General features: G+C 33.4%; 1 protein-coding gene across 2 annotated transcripts in view; it reads right to left on the bottom strand.

The window, feature by feature from the left end:
• The window catches only part of dati (zinc finger protein datilografo), a 70994-nt gene that overhangs the window by 34842 nt on the left and 13848 nt on the right, over positions 1–22304 (bottom strand). For both annotated transcript variants that reach the window (XM_070112620.1, XM_070112618.1), the window contains exon 2: positions 21861–21938. In XM_070112620.1, coding sequence (XP_069968721.1) covers positions 21861–21938 — 78 coding nt within the window. The remainder of the gene's footprint in view (positions 1–21860; positions 21939–22304) is intronic.

The following is a 22304-nucleotide window of genomic DNA, read 5'->3' as shown; positions in this document are numbered from 1 at the left end:
GCTTGAATTTGAAGCAGTTTGAATATATAATATGTCCACTGCCTTGAGCTAACGACATAGCGTGTTAGAATGAACACTGCGCGCTTTAACTTCAGTAGAACCACTATTTTTAAAGTTTTTTACAATGGTCAGTACAGTTGCTCGACTCTAGATATAATTTTTGGAATACAAATACATTTTCCTAAAAAGTTTTTGTTTCTTTAAAACCACGAATACACGGGGTGTATGTAGACTTTTGTCGGCAACTGTATCTATTGTACAAAGAACAGAACTATTCGAATAACAAAAGAATATGTGCCACAGGAAAATGCAAGTAGAAATCTCTACTTTCTCAGCTTTTGAGCAATGGTTTCAAAGCATTATTTGAGTCATTAACTGTTTTATTGTTAAACTATGCCTTCTTTACATCTTACGACGCCTCAGATAGACACGAAAACAGCTGCTACAATGTGTACCCGCTGTTTATATTGAATATATGTAGTTGTGTGTGGACAAGTATGTTTGTGCTGGGCTTGACACATGCGTTAGATATATGAGTCTCCAGGCGAGGCTGAGCTAATAAAGCTATCAGAGACAATAAGTAATAAAAAAAATTGTACAACTACGTTAATACAAAATGTATACAATATAAGGTTAATAGGAATACAGAAAAATAACTTAAAACACTTGCAATTTGAGAGACATTACGCAGCTGTAAAACACTTTAAAGCTTACATACAATAGCAACATGATTCAGTCTTATAGTATTTGACTTAAAAATCTGGGTTTATACACGGAAACATTTGTTGCTCATAATTGGGAAATTCTCTTTGGTGTTGCCCATTGCATTCCCTTTCACAACATATTCTTGTACGCTTCCTTTACACCGTAAACAGAAAAAAATTTTATTAACTAATTTTTATCCTCACTCACCAAAATATTTGTATGATATTATGCATATACATAATTGTATATTACATACAAAAACATATGGTATATTACATACATATATTCAAATATCGAACATGTTGAAAATATTCATTTGCAACTTATTGAAATTGCAACTATGGAAAATAGTTTCAAAATGTAAAGGAATGCCAAACTAAGTACGTAGCAGCGAATTGTTACGAACAGGAAAACAAAGCGTGTTACCTGTGCACGAATAGCGCGCTGTCTTTAAATCTTTCTTCGTCGCCCCTTTACTTACAAACTAGGAGTTGCGGGGGGAGGCAACAAGAGGCTAAGGGTGTGAACGCGCTCAAAGTTGTCATAATTATTATAGTTGACCCAGTTTTTTAAGCATCTATTTCAATTTTCTGTACAAGCTAAAGCTCTAATAGACATTACCATTCCTTTGTATTTGAGTATATTAAGTCAATTCTTACACAGCAATATTTTCTACGTTGAAGAGTTAGGAAAACTTTCCCGCCAACGAGTTGATTTAAAATCTAAGTACTATAGCGGCAAAGGAAAACTACATACAAAAACATACATTTTTCCGAAGAAAAGCGTGTTTAATTATGAAAAAAAAAACATTGGAGCAAAAATGCTAAGACCAGATCTTTAAAAATGCTAAAAATAAAAATAAATGCATTACTTTTTAATGTTTTCAAGGCTTTGCTCCGTCGTATAGCTAGTACTATATGTATATACAAAACGTACTAAACGTTCAATATTTATCCGCGTTTCGAATCTGAAAATAGTTAATCATTTTGTGATATGATTTGCGATCCGTCAATATTGCATACGAAATGTGCTATAAATATCGCGATCCTGGAACGCGGTCAATATATGTATGTAAGTACATATGTATATTGAATATGTTGCAGCCGCCTAACAATTGATTTTGCTGTGCACCAACAGGACTTTAATATTTTTGAAGAAACTTAGACAATATTGATATGTCTCCTCAATGTTAAAATTGTATGCAAGTGGGTATGTGTTTGTGGAGACATGCACATTATGTATTTGTAAGCACCTTTGGCAGGTGTGTGTTAGTTACCTCAATAAAAATTTAAAAACTTCACCGAAGTATAAAGTTTAAAGAACGTTTATACTTACTTAATCGTAGACGCACATAAGTTAAGTATTTTTATATAGACATGTCATATTTTTGACAGATTCATACGTAACAAAAATAAACACATAACGAAAATCATGCGTATTCTACGTATATTCACGCATGTTTTTCATTTTGTACTTTCATTCGAGGTCACATACGCCAATGTAAACAAAGCACTTCCACGCTTTCAGGGATGTGCTGCTCAGCCGGCAACCTAACTAGTTTCCCATTTATAATTTATCTCGATTGACTCCAAATTTCTTTGCTGGAAATTAAAATGCAAAAGACATATTAACTTACTACATACTTAGTTGTTATGTTCCAGTATTAGCAGAGTTGTTTTCTCGGTTATTTATATTGTTGTAGTTGTTTAACGTACACTTTGAAGGCTCAACTTGTTGCTACCACTCCTAGTGCCTTGTTTATTGTTTGGCTTGCTGCGCTGAGAACTTTACTCCTAAGAACCGATAATACACACTCATTTCGAAACGCCTGCACAAATGCTTAAGTACTACGCGTTAACGGTTCTCCGGTTTTAGTTGTGTCCGAAAGCGTTCTCCGTCACGTAGCCGCGCCGTGATATGCTCTGCGATTAAGCGGGCCTTACTAAACACAGAAAAAAACATTACTGATATTCAAACCGACACCTGCCGGCCGTCCAGCGGCCTATAGCAACTGCAGGAGTGCAGGCCAGAGTACAGTAATTCAGACATACTTATATTCTCGTATTTACATATATCGTACAATGTGTGCGAAATGCAATGCTAAGCAATCAACTAATGAGAAGAAAGCAAAGAAAATTATACGGTCATATGTATGAATATTTGTGTATGCGAATGCATAATCGGTTATAGGCACTTACGTATGTATGTACAATGTGCTAAATTAAGTACGAGTGCAAGACAAAGCTAATAGGAATACGAGCACATTGTAAGTCAAGTGTATCTACTTAACGCAAACGTGTCTAGTGCACTCTCATTGGACAGTGTCTACTGCTAAGAAGTTTCTCTTTATGTCGCAACGCATGGAAATGGAAGCGCTCTGAGCAAGGGCACCAGCAGTTGTAATAGCAAAAAGAGCCCTATATAAATAAATATTTAGACCGGTTACCGATTTACATCATTTTTCGCCATATGTATGTACATACATATACATATATAAATGGATACGAGCTTTATCAATTAATTGTGAATGGGTTCTCTTATAAAGAGTTTGGGCTAGATCGAAATATTTCTAAACATTGAGCAGCGTCTAGCAACAAGTTGTCATTTACTTAAGCACATATCAATAGCCCTCTTATCAGACAACCTTTATACTTGTACATACATATGTATTTTCGCACCACCCTGAACAAAATTTATGCGAAAATTTATGTTGATTTCAAATTTTATTTAAAACTTAAATAAAGTACATTTAAACTTATGAATGCAGGAAACAGTTATAATAGAAGAAACAATTGATGATAGTCCTTTTTTGCAATCGCTTATTGAGAATTTATTTTTTATTTATATTTCAGACTATTTTAGGTCCGGGGTGACCAAAAAGTTTTACACGACACAATATCAATAAAAACAAGAAATATGTTAACGTCGGTTGTACTAGGTCGAAACTAGCTTTTACAAATAAAAAAGTTTCCATACAAGAATTTGAAATTGATCGGTCAGTTTGTATGGCAGCTATATGCTTTAGTAGTCTGATCTAAAAAAAATTCTACATAGATTATATTGTTGCCTTGGTCAATAATCCGTGCTAAATTTCGTGAAGATATGTACGAGTATATTGTCAAATAAAACATTTTTCTATTCTGGATCAGTTTGTATGACAGTTATAAGCTACAAGTATAGTAGTCCGATTTGAAAAATTTATTTAGAGATTTTAGCGTTGCTTTAAGTAATTACCTATGCCAAATTACGTGAAGATATTTGGACAAATAAAAAAGTTTCCCATACAAGAATATGATTTTGATCGTTATGTTTGTAGGGCCTTTAGGGTATACAAATTACAACGACTTACATATTCTCAGAAAGACAAAAACGTCGATTCAGAACTATACTTATATTTCTACAGAAATATGGAAAATGGTTTTGAAATTTTTCCCAAAAATATATAAAACAAGTAAGGAAGGGCTAAGTTCGGATGTAACCGAACATTTTATACTCTCGCAAAGTCAAATGGTATACTCGTTTGAGATTTCTTTGTGGATTGACTGATATTTTCGGTAGAAGGTCAACTATAGGCACTGGGGTCCACATATTTAGTACTTAGGGGTTTGAACAGTTTCGGTTCGATTTAGACAATTTTTGGCCGCAAGGTGGCATACTTTAATTGCATTATTCACGCAAAGTTTTACCCCGATATAATCATTGTTACCTGATTTGCATAGTGGAAAGTGAAAGAATCAGATGGAATTGAAAATGGTGTTACTCTATTCGCTATAATTTTCGCACTATGACATAGAAACATAAAAAGAACGTTATGCACCGAATTTGGTTGAAATCGGTTGAGCAGATCTCAAGATATGGATTTTCACCTAAAAGTGGGCTGTGCCACGCCCTCTGACTAATTTTGAACGCGGTTCCTGTAAAGCCAATTTATACCATCTCAGAGATAAAATTTAATGTCTCTGGCGTGTTTAGTGCTTGATTTATCGCGCTTTTAGTAGTTTTTAACAGTACCGTTATATGGGGAGTGGGCGGAGTTGCCACCCGATTTCAACTATTTTCACACCGTCAATAGAAGTGCTAAAAACATTTGCTTCCAGTGAATTTTGTTATTATAGCATTAGCGGTTTAGGAGATATGCACATTAAACCTATTAGAGGCGGGACCACGCCCACTTTTTAAAAAAAAGTTCTAACTGCAGATGCCCCTCCCTAATGTGATCCTGTGTACCAAATAACAGTCTTGTATCTTATTGCGGAGCTTAGTTATGGCAAGTTATTTGTTTTTGATTAATGGCGTTTTGTGGCCGTGGCAGTGGTCCGATTACGCCCATCTGCAATACCAACCGTCTCACGGTACCAAGAAACATGTCTACCAAGTTTCATAAAGATATCTCAATTTTTACTCAAGTTAGAGCTTGCACGGACGGACGGACGGACAGACAGTCACCCGGATTTCAACTCGTCTCTTCGTCCTGATCATTTATATATATATAACCCTATATCTAACTCGATTAGTTTTAGGTGATACAAACAACCGTTGGGTGAACAAAACTATTATACTCTGTAGCAACAGGTTGCGAGAGTATAAATATGATAAATATATTGTACTATAATATTAAAGAGTAGGGCACATCATATACACCTACAGCTCCCATAATATCGGTCAGTAACGAATATATCAATTAATGTATTTTTTTTGTATTTTAAGGGAGACCGGGCGTAGTTTTACTAATAATAATACAATACAAAAGTAAAATACACACTTTCCAGAATATTCGCATTGATTTGTGGTACTGAAAAATGTTGTGATAACAGAAGAATAAACCAAAAAAACATTTACATATATATTATAATTAAAAAACAAACAACAGTTTTACAAATAATTTTCATATTGTCTCATCAAGTAAATCTACAGTTGACATTAGTGGGGTTGATTTGTGGTTATAAGCAAGTTTGTAAGTTGCCCAGTAATAAAAAAAAATCAGAGCTTAAAAGCAATATGCTCATTAAATCTGTACTTGAATTTCATCTAACCAATCAGATTTTTATTCAATAACTACAGCTTTTGCACGATTTCGGTAATTTTTTTACACATGATACATATGCATTAACTCGCTCATCTCTGGTATGTGGCGGATATTTATAACCTGAACAGGGTATATTAAGTTTGCCACGAAGTTTATTACACCAAGAAAGAAACGTCGGAGACCGGATACATAAATGATCAACATGATAAGCTGAGTTGATTTAGCCATGTCCGTCGGTATGTCTGTGCTATCGATCTGAAATTTTGCACCTGTCCTTTCCTCACAAAGAAGCTGCTCACTTGTCGGAACGACCGATATCGGACCACTATAGCATATAGCTGCCATACAAACTTAACAATCGAAATCAAGTGCTTTTATGGGAAATTTTTTTATTTGACGTAATATCTTCACGAAATTTGGCATAAGTTATTTTTAAGGCAACAATGTAATATCCGAAGAAATTGTTTAGATTGGAACACTATAGCATATAGCTGCCATATTAACTGAACGATCGGAGTAAAGTGCTTGCATGGAACATTTTTTTATTTGACGAGGTATCTTCACGAAATTAGGCATGGATGATTGTCTAAGTCAACAATGTAATATCCGAAGAAATTGTTCAGATCAGATTACTATATCGTATAGCTGTCATACAAACTGAATGATCGGAATCAAGTGCTTATATGGAAAACTCTTTCATTTGACGAGGTATCTTCACGAAATTCGATTGCTTGATTTGACATTTTTATTATACGTAGATAGGCAGTAGGGTTCTTCAATTTTAAGCATTGTTCTTAAAATTGCATTCTGCATTTAAGAATCATATCAAATGTTTGTATCTTCCCAACATCTTTCAAAACTTTCTTATATACATACATATACTAGAAGATCTGGCCACGCGTCGCTGTTGGTATGGTATACATATAATATTATTATAATTAACTATTCAATACAGTGAAAATATTATTTACGAATAAAGACGCAAACTTTATTATCTGCATAAGATTTGAAAGGTTTGTACTTGAGGTTCAATTTTGAAAATGATTATTACAAATATTTGTTAACGGGAAAAATAATGAGTTTTCGATTTGGCATTTTATTCAAAATTACAATTATTATTTTTGATTTTAGCTAAATTAGATATAGACTATCCTATCTTTAAAGTGGCACGTAATTTATATATGCCATGCAACGATATAAAAATCTCCAAAAAAACTGTAAATTTTCGAACAATTCTACGTCTACTCATGCTTCAATGGTGAAAGATTGTAGCGATAGACCGAACCTACATAAATATGGAATTATGCATTTTTACGTACATATATAAAAAACATCAAGATAGCAACACATCTGAATTTGATTAAAATTGTTGTTTGTATGCCGTACAAAATCATTCCACAAATGAAAGAATGAAAGAAATGTGGCAAATGCATAACATTTCTTCATATGTTGCTCCTGTGTATGCTGTACATATGACTTTGTAGACGACAATAATCAATTAACATGTTTTGATTTATGATAATACATATTAGGGGGGTAAAAAAACGAATGTTTTTTTCGCTTCGTAGCGAAAGGCTCTCCATGTATGAAGTCGTTCAATAGATTTTGAATAAAATTTAATGCTATATAAAATGCTCTCTTACGGTTTTTTGTAAACCTAACTGTTTAAAAATATTAACGGTTGAAGTTTTACTATTTTAAAGCAATTTTGTTTTTTTCTTTTAAATTTTATAACTCAATGAAAAAACATTATTTTAACTTGCAAACAAAAATGAAGAGATCTATTTTTGCAAGTTGTTGGAAGCGAGAGAAGAATTTTTCTATCCGACAAAAATTTGTTATTTTTGGACTCACCCTAATACATATGTATGGAATGGGCCGATTTCAGCCTTGAAGAAAAACATAATCCTTGTGTCGTGTGGGGGAAAAAGACAAAGTAGAAGAAGGAATAAATGTTTAGCAAAAACCGAATCTTTCAACTCTTAACACTTCCATAATTGGTTCAGAAACGAACTGAACTATAAGGTAGGTAAATATGGCTATGAGTAGGCAAAATTACATGTACAGCTGAAATGTATCTTTATACCCTGAACAGGGTCTATTAAGCTTGCCACGATGTTTGTAACACACAAAATTAAACGTCAGAGGTCCTATAAATTATATATCATATATACATGATCAGCGTGACGAGCTGAGTCGATTTAGCAATGACCCTCAGTCCGTCTCTATATATGCGAACAAGTCCCTCAGTTTTTAAGACATCGATCTGAAATTTTGCACCCGTTCTTTTCTCACCAAGAGCTGCTCATTTGTCGAAACGGCAACTCTAGCATATAGCTGCCATACAAACTGAACGATATTGCCTAAGGCAATGGTGTGATCTTCAAAGAAATTGTTTAGGTCGTATTACTATAGCATATAGTTGCCATACAAACTGAACGAACTGAATGAAGTGTTTGTATGGAAAACTTTTACATTTGAGGAGATATTCTCACGAAATTTTGCATGGGATATCGCCCAACGGGGCATCTCGACAGGCAATTTAAGATTGCTTGTGGAAACTGCACATTTCTAATGTTTAGCATAAGAGGTTTAAATATATTGCCATTTGCACACAAATTTTAAAGAGGCAACATGTTCATGTATAGCTTCGGTCGCATGATCCCAGCAAAGATGAAATGTCAATGTTTTATGTTTTATTGCGTAAACTACAATTTAGCAAAGTTATATTCAAAACATAAACTTTAACAAAACATGGAAAATAGTAATTAAATGCATACATACATATGTATGTATCTGTAAGGTTAATATTTCAATGACAATTGTTAGCATATGTAAATATCATTACTCATATTTAATTATTGAATTGGTAAAAAAACTTTATGCGACAATTATTTAAGTCTTAAAATATGCAATCTTATTTTTCCAAAAAGTTTATTTGAAGAAAATGTAGATTGCTGATTTTTTCATCCTCCACATAAATTTTTGACATCCTCATAATTGAAGAGCTCGAATTAATTCTGACTTAAAATAATTTTTTTATGGTAGCAAATGGCCACACAGGAACATTGCCAACCTCAAAGACAATTTATTTGACAGATGGCGAGCAATGTACATTGCCTGTGGAAATGCTGGGTATCTCCGAAGAAATTTTTCAGATCGGATCATATAGCATATAGCTGCCATACATACCGACCGATTAAAGTTCTTGTAAGGAATCTTTTGTATTATAGCTTCGGTGCAACCGAAGTTAAGGTATTTTCTTGTTTTGTTTTGCAATTTTTCAAATTGTATTGCAGTTATTGCCCCAGTTCAGATCAGCAGGCGGCATGACCACCAAATCCGACAATGGCAAAAAAAGTTCCAGTAAGAAAATACCGCATATAGCCTATATACCTTTGTATCATACCTATATACTTAGCTAAAAGAAAGTTGGACGCATGTTCACTTATTCGTCGGTTCGTTCGTTTCTAGTGTCTTAGCTCATTCATTTGCTTGCTGCGCGTTCGCTACTTGGAGCGTTATTCAACAGTTGGCGGTCAACTAGGAAGCCAGGCAATTTGCCAACTAAGCAGCCCAAAACCAGCAGGCTGCCAAATACACGCTTACAATTCTTACTACTAAGCAAAATGAAATACTAGACGTTAGGGTGTCTGCAGAGTGGACGCTGAAAGCCGAGCCAAGCACAAAGCTGACGAATGCGAGAAATAAGCTTCAAAACTGTGTGCGTACATTTTCATACGAAATCGCACAGCCAGCGCATAATGGACTGATCAATGCAAAAAACAATTTTGAAGCGTTTATCGGCGCCGACCCGCGTTGAAAAAGCGCATATTTTGTATATTCAAACAACTTTTGCGGATAACATCTAAAATCTTTATACAAATGGTGAAGTTCATTAATTCGTTCAGAAAAGTTCATCCCTTTTTGTATTTATCGATGTTTTCCATATTTAGCACAGAGCTGGAAGCAAATAATTCTTTATCTGAGGAACCCAAGTCTTCTCTTTTCACTTACATTACCAGATTAAAAAGCAAACATGTACCAGTTTAATACGAGTGGAATTCAGCGCTGAGTCTCGCATCCATTCTGCGGTACCTAAAATCGATACGCACCCTTAGTAGTTGCGTTGTCATCGGACCTTTTTTGTATAGGTGTTGAAACCATTTATTTCAGCCTTGCATTGCAGCCGTAAGTATGTAACTCCTTGCTTGTTTGGTTGGTCGGCAGGCATCCCAATAGAAAAAAAATATTGGTGGTACACTGCTAGTTGAATATGCACTGCACGCTGGTTGGCTACCGACGTAACGGCAAATACCTTGCAATTTCTTTTTCGCGTTATTCAACACGATGTTGTATATAATGAATAAATGGTTGGCTGGCAGGTTGGATGTCGGCATGGATGGATTGTGGTCAAACGATGAAGTTGTAAAATTACAATATAGACAAAGGCACACTATTTCATGCTGTTATGTAAACCAAGTACAAGCTTGCTATAAACAATAGCTATTGCAATTGTAGCTGTTATAAAAAACAGGACTTGCATATTAAGTATATATCCGTACACAACTACATATGTATAGGCAGTATATATATATAAAATTTATACAATCTAATAATTATCTATGTATGACAATATATTGATATGCATGAATGTATGTACATATATAAGTATGTGTGCAATAATGTTGTTAAATAATCATTTATCTGTGCTGCTATAATACATGTTTATTGTACGCAGAAGTAAAATCGCGGTTTGTTTTGCTATTTAATGGGGTATAGACATACATATTAGAGCATATAGTATGTAGAAAGGTGTGCCTAAGTAAAAAAATTGCTCGAAATCTTTACAGGTATTCGCGACTCCTATTAAATGAGGCTAAATCACCTCAAAAACAAGAAAAAACGTAAACTTCGGTAACATCGAACCTAGTATACCCTTCACAAATAAAAGCAGTTTCCGAAAAAATTAATTCGGAGATTATAGCGTTTCCTTAGAAAATTTTCCATGCAAAATTTCGTGAAGATATCTTTTCAAATAAAAAAACTTTTCATATAAGAACTTGATTTTGCTCGGTTGGTTTTCATGACAGCCATGTATATGCTATAATAGCCTGATCTAAACATTTCCTTCAAATATTGTACCGTTGCCTCAAACATCAATTCGTGCCGTATTTGGTGGATATATATACATTTATGTATTTTCTTAAATAAAAAAGTTGTCCATACAATCACATGATTTTGATTGTTCAGTTTATATGGCAGCTAAATGCTATAGTCGTCCGATATCGGCGGTTCCGACAACTTCCAGGAGGACATGTGTAAATTTTCAGATCGGTATCTAAAAAACTGAGATACTAAATCACGTATATACGGACAGATGGACGGACATGGCTATGACTCGTCATGCTGACCATTAATATGTATATTTTACAAGGTCTCCAACGTTTACTTCTGTGTGTTATAAACTTCTAGGCAAACTTAGTATACCCTTTTCAAGTATATGTTTCTGTATAATTACGCAAGTCATATCGTCAGTGAAAAAATAAATACTCATACAGGAGATGTTTTAACATATAATACTTCTTCTTATGTACCTAACAGGTGAATGTTGTATTTTCTAATCCCGGGTACCAAGGGTAATTAAATTCAATAGTACATTTGTTTCCGTATTTAAATCATATTTTTTTTATAAAGGAAAGGAATTTTTCGATATTGCAATTAAAATATATTAACAACCATCTGTTTTGGTATAAAACTACATGTTTTGTTATAATTTAGTTTTCGTAAAGCAAATATGTTTTAAGATGTAATATAATGCAGAAAGTAATTAATTTTTAAAACATTTATTTAGTTTTGCTTGGGCTGAAAATAAGTAGAATTAATTTTCTTTAATAGCCAAAAGTTTTAGTATCGGTGAATTTTAAATCACAAGATTAAAACCAGCTGCCGTTTATGATACGACCAAGAGTATATGTTTATAACTGTTCATAGCCGGTAAATAAATATTAAGAAAAAAACAGGTAAACAATTTTTCGGAATCATGTGCATTAGATACACCGCGCGTCACCAGATTAGCACTCCTTAATCAGTCTAATACAATTGCTTCTGATTTTTATACTCTTGCAACATGTTGCTTCAGAGTACAATAGTTTTGTTCACCTAACGGTTTTTTGTATCACTTAAACCTAATCGAGATAGATATGGGGTTATAAATGGTCAGGGTGACGAGACGAGTTGAAATCCGGGTAACTGTCTGTCCGTTTGTCCGCTTGTCTGTCTGTGCAAGCTATAACTTGGATAAAAATTGAGGTATCGTAATGAAACTTGGTACAAATATTTTTTGGCCAAAAAGTGAGGACGTAGATGAGCGTAATCGAACCACTGCCATGCCCACAACCATCCGGACCATACTTCTTTGAAGAAAACTGTGTCAAGAAACTCCAATTTCCGCTGGCCTTCAAGGTGACCTGACCTGACTACACCAGAATTTTTTCTATGTCAAGAACGAGGTGTACAAAACAAAACCTAAATCTGACCGAACTGAAGCAGGCCGCAACGAATAATTTTCTAATTAGGTGTTGCATATGCGTGACTGAGCATGGATGTCATTTACGGTCCATGATTTAAAAAAAAAATACAATTATATAAAATAATTTAAAATTTGCTATACAATAAAAAAGGAATTATTTAATGCATTGATTAACAAAAAGTTATTATGGTTTGTTTTTGTAACACGATTCCCACCCTGTATATAAGTTTAGAAATATGTTTTTGTCTGAAAATGTTTAAAAATACTGAATAACGGGATATGTGCTAACTGGTTATCAAATTTAAATTGTTAATTTTTTTGTTGATTTCGAAAAAAAATATTAAAAAATTTAGATAAAAGGTTAAACACTATTTACTATCTTATTTAGTAGAAAGTTGATTTGTTAATAATCTTTAATACTTTTAGAATTGTAGCTTTTTAGTTTTTAAAGAAATTAACCAAAACTTTTAAAACCTGATAAAGCGCAGTTTACATGAAAATACATTGTGATACATTATACATTAGGGTGGGTAAATAAAAATGTATATTTTTTATAAACCGGAAAACTCATTGTTTTAAATTTGGAAATTTACTGTTTTACATAAATGGTCTTACATTGTATTGCAAACTTTTCGATTTGACAAAGCTATCTTCATCTTAGCTTGATCTGCAGAAATTTTCTGGATTGGAATTTTATAGCATATAGCCGCCATACAAACTAAACGATTAAAATCAAGTTCCTGTGTGAAAACTTTTTTTATTTGACAATTTATCTTTACGAAATCCGGACATAGAATATTTTCAAAGAAACCGCTATAATATTTGGTTAGATCGGACCACTATAGCATATAACTGCTATACAAACTCAATGATCATAATCATGGCAAATCTCTTTTTATACCTTTTTATGTTATACGTATTTGTACCTGTGAAGGGTATTATTAACCAAAGTTAATGTTTTTTTCTTATTTTTAGCTGAATTTTCTAATAAGGTTTTACAATTTATAACTATGTACATATATATTTATACTCTTCCTCTGTGGTTTCTTTACCCTTACGACCCATTTTTACATTATTTTGCAAAATACAAACTAACGGTATATTATTTTGACACATTTTCCATATGATTCAAACTATTTTTATGAAAAAGTGGCGTTTTCTTTTCATAAGGCGACCGAAAGCTTCCTATACAGTAAGTGGCGAATATTCTTGTCCAAGCAATTTCCGAACTATTTGGTGGTTTTTAGCTTATTACTACAAGGTGCGTTCCAAAGTAAACAGTAAAAAAGTAACAAAGTAAACTCTAGTGTCGAATCTAGTGTCTAGTGCGTTAGAATCTGCTATCCTTTATCGACTTCCAGTAAAAATTTCGTGACGCTTCATCTATTGGAAGTGAAGTTATTGCGTTTTAAGTGTCAGTATGTTTTTGTCATCGGTGCGAAAATGAGCTTCGAACAAAAAGCCAACATTAAATTTTGTTTTAAAATTGGTAAAACTTTTACCGAAACGTTTCAATTGATGAAACAAGCTTATGGCGATGATTGCCTATCCCGTAGTAGAGTGCACGAGTGGTTTTAACGTTTTCAAAGTGGTCGTGAGGACATAAATGAGAAATGAGCCGAAACCCAAAAAATCGCGCCTGGAGAAGTCAAAAGTGAAGACAATGCTGATTTGTTTTTATGATTCCAAGGGAATTTTACCTTGGAGTTTTGAAGCGTTTGATGCGCCGTATTCGACGTGTTCGGCCCGAATATCGCGAAGATAGAAGTTGGCGTTTGTTGCACGATAATGCGCCGTCTCATCGATCGATGCTTGTGCCCGATTATTTGACCAAAAATCACATTTTAACAATCAACCACTCCCCGTATTCCCCTGATATGGCACCGTGCATACTGGCGGTCATACCGGGCAACGAGCTAAAACACTCGTTCGACATGCTTTTGGACCGTGCAAAAAGCTGTATTAAAACAGAAGGAGACTATTTTGAATAAAATTAATTGATTTTGCCGATAAAACCATTTGTTCTGACTTTTTTTTAAAAGTCCTGTTTACTTTGGAACGCACCTTGTATATTACGATTTAATATTTTTCATTTAATTTTTTTGTCAATAATGAATATATGACATATTGTTTATTGAAATATAATTTGAGCTGAATTAAGGTATAACGTATTCAGTGGCGAATACTTTTGTCCATCTGTGTACGTATTTATGTAGTTGTTCTAAACATACATGCTGTATATGTGTACATATACCATATGTATGTATATGTATATTGTCGGTGAATGTATCAGTTGCAAAATCTTCACATACTTAACACACCATTGTAACAGGCGCACGGAAAGCCTTCTCAATAAATATTTAGACACAGCACCATTTTCATTAACATCTTATTGCATGCTTTTTTTCTATTAACACTCACTTATATTACTTATTTTATTAAATTGTATAATATTTTAGGTAGATGATAAATGTTCAAGATAAGTTTGTCAAAACTCGACTGGCCTTCATATCTAGAATTACAAAATATTATATATTATTTATATAATATTAATTAATGACCTTTATTATCAAAAAGTTTATGTTTTTAATTTAAAATCACAATTTTATTCCATGAATATACTCTACGCAGTTCAAGCATAAAAATAACTTTAACAGAAAATGTCCCTTTAAGTTAGATTCTTCCAATCCCAAACAATATGTATGAAGTTACGAAGAATCGATTGTACCAGCTATTTATTATAATATAAACTTTTCTACTTTGCTTCAAATAGCTGCTCAATTTAGAAATATTTATTATAAAAATTTGGCGAGTCGGAGTTGATTCGATTATATTATATTACTCCAATATCGAGGTATTTTTTGTTATGTTTGCGGTCGATATACTCTACATATTTAAAAAAGAAAAATAATGTATATTTTAGAAGAAGCGTATACATTATATTCTGGTGCGGGTTGTTATAGTTTAAACACAGACTGGACATTACATTTTGTGTGTAAATCATGCAAAAGAAGTTTAGATTTGCAAAACTATAAAGAAAATGTGGAAGATATGCTTACTGCATTTTACGCATATACAAGTATGTGAAGATGTCGCTAAAAGATAATTTTTTTGATTCTCAACTAAATTTCTTCGCGGAAAACTTCGGAGCCATGTCAGATGAGCATGGCGAGAGATTCCCCCAGGAAATACAAACAGTGGAAGAACAATTTAAAGGAAAACCAAAACAAAGAATTCCGTGAAATGTATCCTGCTGAACATTCTAGAAAACCTGAATACGGAACATATACTTAATGTGCACTTAAATATTTTATTCTAAAGATAAAAATTAATTTCAATTAAAAATAAAATTTGAAATAATATGTAAATGTTGTATTATTTTAAGTGTTGTGTATATTAAAGCGGGAAATTGTGGTCTGAGCGAGTTTTTCACCTCTAATTTTCCATGAGAAACATTTTTGCTGAACATTGTTTAGGTTTTAGATCAACCATTTAGCCTGTAGATGGCGTTTAATTGAGAAATTAACGATTTATTACTTTTTTTGTACGGTGGCGCCCTCTAGAACTCCTTGATTCCAAAAACCCGCAGATACGAAGTTTAAGCCAAAACGCTACACAAAAAACAAGGTTTACAATATTTCATTGATGCAATCCGTAGACCTTCAAACTTCAACTGGGTGTAACACAAAACTGAGCCGAGGCAGTCTTTTACTTTCTTCGGATAAAATGATTGGGACAATCTCCTCTTTCCGAAAATTACTATCTCATCGCTGCAGACAAAATTAAGTCGTAATTTGTTATACTGTGTTATTTTAACAACTATCAGATATTGCAGCTACTTCGATTGCGCCAAATCTCTATGGCTCTAAACTAAAAAGCTAGACAATACAGACTAAAATTTACTAATTGTTTTTTTGTTTTAGACAATACAGACTCAAATTTACCAATTTGTTGTTCGAAGGAACCGAAATAAGTTTGAATGTGAATTTGCGATATGTTTGACCTAAGTATGTTATTAATCATTATATTTATCGCGATGGCTTCTTTCAGAACCATGCCCTATAAACATTATGAGTGTATATCGATTCTACTTCGTCTTTAAAGGGATGACCTCTACTGGTGGAAAAAGTTCTATATCCTTTTTGTCCTGGGCGAAAGATCTGTTCTTGTCTTACTAACCTTATACCCCTTTTACGGTTTTCAACTCTCTTCGGTTGAATTGAAGTTAATGTAATTCAACTTCAGTTCAACCCAACTCTCTATTGGTAATACTTTTTTCCACTATTTTCGGTCGAAGTTTGTTTAGTGTTGCCAACCTAAAACATGAAGACTTAACAGATAATTAAAAAGCTAAACATTTTCAAACGAAAAATCAAAACAATTTAATGTAGTTACTGCTCACGAAAAGGTGAATATTTTAAAAATGACGTTAGTTTTGATTTATATTACGATGACTAAAATGTTGGCGCCAAAACTGATGTGCTGCGCAAAGGAAAAACTTTTCGTGATCTCTCAAAACCATTTGACCAAATAAGATTGAAATTTAAATGACTTTTAAAAAATGTTTATTGCAGATTCATAAGTCATTTTCGTTTAAATGAGGAATCATTTTGTTTTTATAACGCTTTTATAAGCTTCATCTGTATGTTTGTACCTTTTTCCTATGCAAGCGATAACTTCAGTATGAAAAAAGATATCTTGATGAAACTTGCTACATATGTTCCTTGGCACCCAAGAGAAGTCGGTATTGTAGATGGGCGTAATCGTACCAATGCCACGCTCACAAAACGCCATTAAAAGACAACCTATAAAGCGCCATAACCAAGCACTTAATTAAAATACAGAATTGTAATTTGGTACATGGGATCGCAGTAACAAGGGATACCTGCTGGCTGAAATTGAAAGTTCTTTTAAAATGAACGTAGCCCTGTCTCCTAAGTGGTTTAATGTACATATATTCCAAACTGCTGAAGCTAACTTAACTAAATTTGCTGGGAGAAAGTCTTTCAGTCACTTTCATATACGCTGTAAAAATTGATAATAATCACTCCCACTCCCATATAACGGTTATGTTGAAAACTACTAAAAGCACGATAACTCTCTTAATAAATGCGTCATAAGCATTAAATTTCACAAACAGGTGGTAGGGAAGAGCTTTATAGGAGGAGGTGTAAAAGTTGGAAAATAGGCGAGGCACCCCCAAACTTTAGTTGAAATCCTATGTCTCAAGAACTGTCGAACTAATTTCAACAAAATTCGGTATGTGAGGTTACAAAGCCATTTTTATCACATACTCTGGAAATGGATGAAATCGTAGAATTTCTATTAAACTATGCAACTAAAAGCATGAACTATCCATTCTGCAAAAAAAAAATGCCCCTAAAACTATAAACAGCTAAGAGCATCAACTATCCATGCTGTCATTTGAATAACAAATTTGCTCAAACGCATTCTTATAGATAATAAACACACTACGTGTGGCTCAACAATAAGTATGGTTTACAATACTAAAAACATACTTTTAAAGCACATTAAACTATAAAGTGAAAAATAAATATAGTTTAAACCTCTTCAAACTAATGAATTAGAAAAAGCGTGTTTTTATACTCTCGCAACCTGTTGCTAAAGAGTATAATAGTTTTGTTCACCTAACAGTTGTTTGTATCACCTAAAACTAATCGAGTTAGATATAGGGTTATGTATATATAAATGATCAGGATGAAGAGACGAGTTGAAATCCGGTGCGAAAATGGGCGAAATCGGAGTACAACCACGCCTATTTCCCATATAACACCATTTTCAATTCCATCTGATTCTTTCACTTTCCACTATGCATATCAAGCAAAAATGATTGTATCGGGGTAAAACTTTGCGTGAATACTGCGTTTGAAGTATGTCACTTTGTGACCAAAAATTGTCTAAATCGAGGCAAAACTGTTCAAGCCCCTAGGTAATGAATATGTGGACCCCAGTGCCTATAGCTGACTTTATACCGAAAATATCGGTCAACATACAACAAGGCGGCAAGATCCACAAAGAAATCTCAAACGAGTATACCATTTGACTTTGCGAGAGTATAAAATATTCGGTTACATCCGAACTTAGCCCTTCCTTACTTGTTTTTAAACTATATTTATTTTACTAAATAATATGAAGAAACGTTACCATAAATTCTCCTTTTCCTTGCTGCCAGTAGTTATCAAGGATGCATTTTAAATGATTTTAATTTCAGGCTGATGCAACCTTCAAAACGCTTCAAAAACACTAGTTTACAGTAATTTTGCGACTGTAATGTTTGATGCTGTTTCTTGCTAATTGATTTCTAGTCAACCCCACTGGCACAGAGTTGAAAACTGTAATACTTAAAAACAGTTGAAGTTTGACAACATTTGAACCGACATTTTTTTGACAGGTTGAGTTGAAAACCATAATACCGAATTTTAAAACTTCAACCAATATGCAATTGGGTTGAAAACCGTAATAGAAGCCTTAAATAGTATGCTGTCAAAGTTTCGTGTTCCCGATGATCCAGATGTGCGGTATATATACTATGTATTGTATAGTAGCTAGAGATAGCGAATTAGTAAATAAATTTAATTTAGATATTTCTAAAACTAATTTAAAAAATACGCATATGTATTGCATTTTGTGCAACAAATCACCGCAGTACATACATATGTATATCATACCAGTAAATATATATTTAAAACACCCAACGCCATCTTCACGTGCCAATACCATATTCTCTTCTCTATGCGGTAGCAATATCGTAACTATGTACATATTTACATAAACGCAAATGCACGTATATTTCATTATAAATACGTTAAGTTGGAATAGAAAAATCGCTTGCCTGCTGGAGCACGTATTAAAACAATTTTATATATTTTCCTATTATATATTATTTTTTGCACGCTTTGGTGTGGATGTACATACATATATGTAGTTGGTTCCGTGCCAGCATTTTCTATATAGACGCATGGCAGGGAAGACACTTATATTTGCACACCCTTCATGGTGTATTGAGATAGTTCGCAGAAAAAAACAGAAAAAACTGTGTAAACATGAAGGTGGTAGTAAAAAGAGTAACAAAATGTAATAAAAAAAGTATAAAGATTGAGTCGTTAAAACAAAAAAAAAATTATACTGGAGGGTTGGAAATACAGCCCACGGTGTGTTGAATACCGTCCCAGCACTATCTGACGGTCGACCAATCATCCAGCACATAGTGGTGCTCTGAAAGGCTACTGTCCGTCATCCAACTACAGTAGTTGCAGATTTTTTGCTTCGACTTTCTTTCTGCTTCTAAAGGGGTAAGTTCAGTAATATTTTGTTCGTCTCTGATTGGATTTTTTCGGACGAGCGAATACGTATACCATCGGCTATGCTTAGAAATAGTTGCTCTCCCTGTTAAATTGAGGAAAGTTTTATGGCTCATTTTTTTTTGGTGTTGCCGTTTACATTCTCACAGAGTAACTATCTTTGGGTAGTTTTCTGATATTCTATTTCATATCAATTTCTCAAACTTTATACGCTATGCCTACGTGGCATTCAAAAATATTTTTGTACTATCTTTATACCACTGTATAAGCCAATGTAAAATATGAAAAACAAAAATGAATACTTAACTTTTAAGCAGCGAACTGAGACGAATAAGAACACAATGGGCGTTCATCTGGGATCCATTACCATAAACTATGATTTGTTCCAAAAAAAGTTTAATGTGGACAAAAAATATACCAACTTACCGGAAATAAAGAGTTTAATAAAGGAAAACAATAAAATTAAAATTAAATATTTTTATTAAAACTTCACTTATTGCTACAATATATAACAAGTTATAAGGAACTAAAAATGCACGCTATAAAGTAAGTTCAGACCAACCAAAATATTACTTTCTGTCTACTTTGAATAATGCGCTTTTTGGTATCTCATTTCCATAAATAAACTTCGCAACTACGTTATTCCTATTCGACAGATGGCTTCTACATATATCCTACACTTTAGTGTAAAAATTTACATTTAACAGGTTTTATGACAACTGTAGCACTCTTGAAATTATTTTTGAACTTCTTTTGTATGGGCTTATTTGATATAGGCATTTATATAAATTGCTAAAATGGACCCAGTACAACGCAGTATTTACATATGTACATAATACAGTACAATGTACAATTACTATTGCCATTTCCGAAATGTGGTTCTTTTGAAAAATTAAACCGTGTCAGTACAGCACGATTTTGGATACAAACGAACTAGTTTTATAATAAAACTAAAAATATTGTTTACTGAATTAAATTCGGGGTTGCGTTGCACGACGTATTTTGTGTAAACAGAATTTCAGGAGCATTTCTTCTAGCAGATGTATGTATGTACAACTAAAGCTGAAAAGAACTTAAGATCGATCGGTGAATTGTATGGCAGCTATATGCTTTAGTAGTCCGATCTAAGCAATTTCTTCTAAAATTATACCGTTGTTTTCGACAATAATCAGTGCCAAATATTGTGAAAATATCTCGTCAAATAAAAAAAATATTTTCAATACAAGAACATGGTTTTGATCGTTTAGTTTGTATAACAGCTACATGCTATAGTGGTTCGCTCTAAAGAAATTGTTCGATATTTTGTGGCATTGTCTTGGAGAATAACCTATGTAAAATTTCGTGAAGACATCTTGGCAAATAGAAAATTTTTCCAAACAGGAACTTCCTTTTTATCGGTCAGTTTGTATGACAGCTATTGGCTATGGTGCTCCGATATCGGTGGTTTCAACAAATGTGCAGCTACTCGGGGAGGATTTTGCGTATGCAAAATCAGATCAATATCTCAAAAATTGAAGGACTATTTCGCGTTAATACAGACAGATGGACTTGCTAAATCGCCTCATTTCGTCACACTGATCATTTATATTATATATACATATATGTAGGTATTTTATGGGGTCATCGAGGTTTCCTTCTGAGTGGGGTATGAAAAAAAACAGTGAACCCACTTCAAATCTGCGTGTGTATATCGCATACATATGTATATACAATAAAATGTTCAATTTATTGTAACTGAAAGTAAAAAATAGATCACACATAGCATAGCGTTACTTTAAAAAGCTTTGCTAAGTGGTAAGTTGTTAATGGTGATTATAATATGTATTCACTTATGTATAAGTATGTAAATAATTTCGTGAGATATGTGTATGTAACCTTCCAAGCATTAACGACAAACTTTTAGGTGGTAATTGTTTTGATGGATTTTTAAACATTACAAAATTTGCCACAAATGTTTCCTTAAAATTTTGTAAACTTTCTTATTTATGGTTTAAATAATTATTTCCTTTACAATAGGTGCTTCTCGCATGCAATAAAAAGTGTGACTGCCCCATAGAATCCGCATACACCTACGGTGGTCACCGAAAAACTTGTACTTTAAGTTTGAACTGGTTTTTTGTGTTAATAACGTTTGTTGTTTCACTCTTAAAATTAAAATAAACAAATCTGAGAGTGCGTATGTTTCAATGCGAGCGGTGCATTTGTTTGTGTTAATGTGAGTGCGTGTCTTTAACGTGGAAGAGTACTATACACAACGGAAGAGATGCCAACTCACACGTTGCAGGGTCGACCAACATTCTTCTAAAGTACGTTCACTGATGGCGGCTGCGCTGTTCGACCGGGATAATTGCAGCTTTTTTTGTTGTACCCAAAATGTTTGTGATCGTTATTGTTACGATATTGTTGCGATATTGTTGATTGAAGATTGATTGAATTGTGTTGAGCAGATGTTCGTCAGTTTGCAGTCGACAGATATGAAAAGCAAAAATTGAACTGTTAGATTTATTAGCATTGATAGTTAAATTCATTATAATGTTTACTCTATCTACATACAATTCAAAATTCACACAACAAATAAAGAAAACAAATTTCAAAAAACACCATTTAAAACTTTAACATTTGCCGATTTTCTAAGGCGTACCATCGTCTAAAAACTAAAAAGGACTGAGTTTCGGCTAAATTCCGGCTATAAACAATTAACTGTTGCTTTTTCCCCGAA

This window comes from Bactrocera oleae, chromosome X (assembly GCF_042242935.1).
Source record: "Bactrocera oleae isolate idBacOlea1 chromosome X, idBacOlea1, whole genome shotgun sequence".
Lineage (NCBI taxonomy): Eukaryota > Metazoa > Arthropoda > Insecta > Diptera > Tephritidae > Bactrocera > Bactrocera oleae.
The sequence above is the reverse complement of the archived record's forward strand: the minus strand, read 5'-3'. Positions and strand labels throughout refer to the sequence as shown.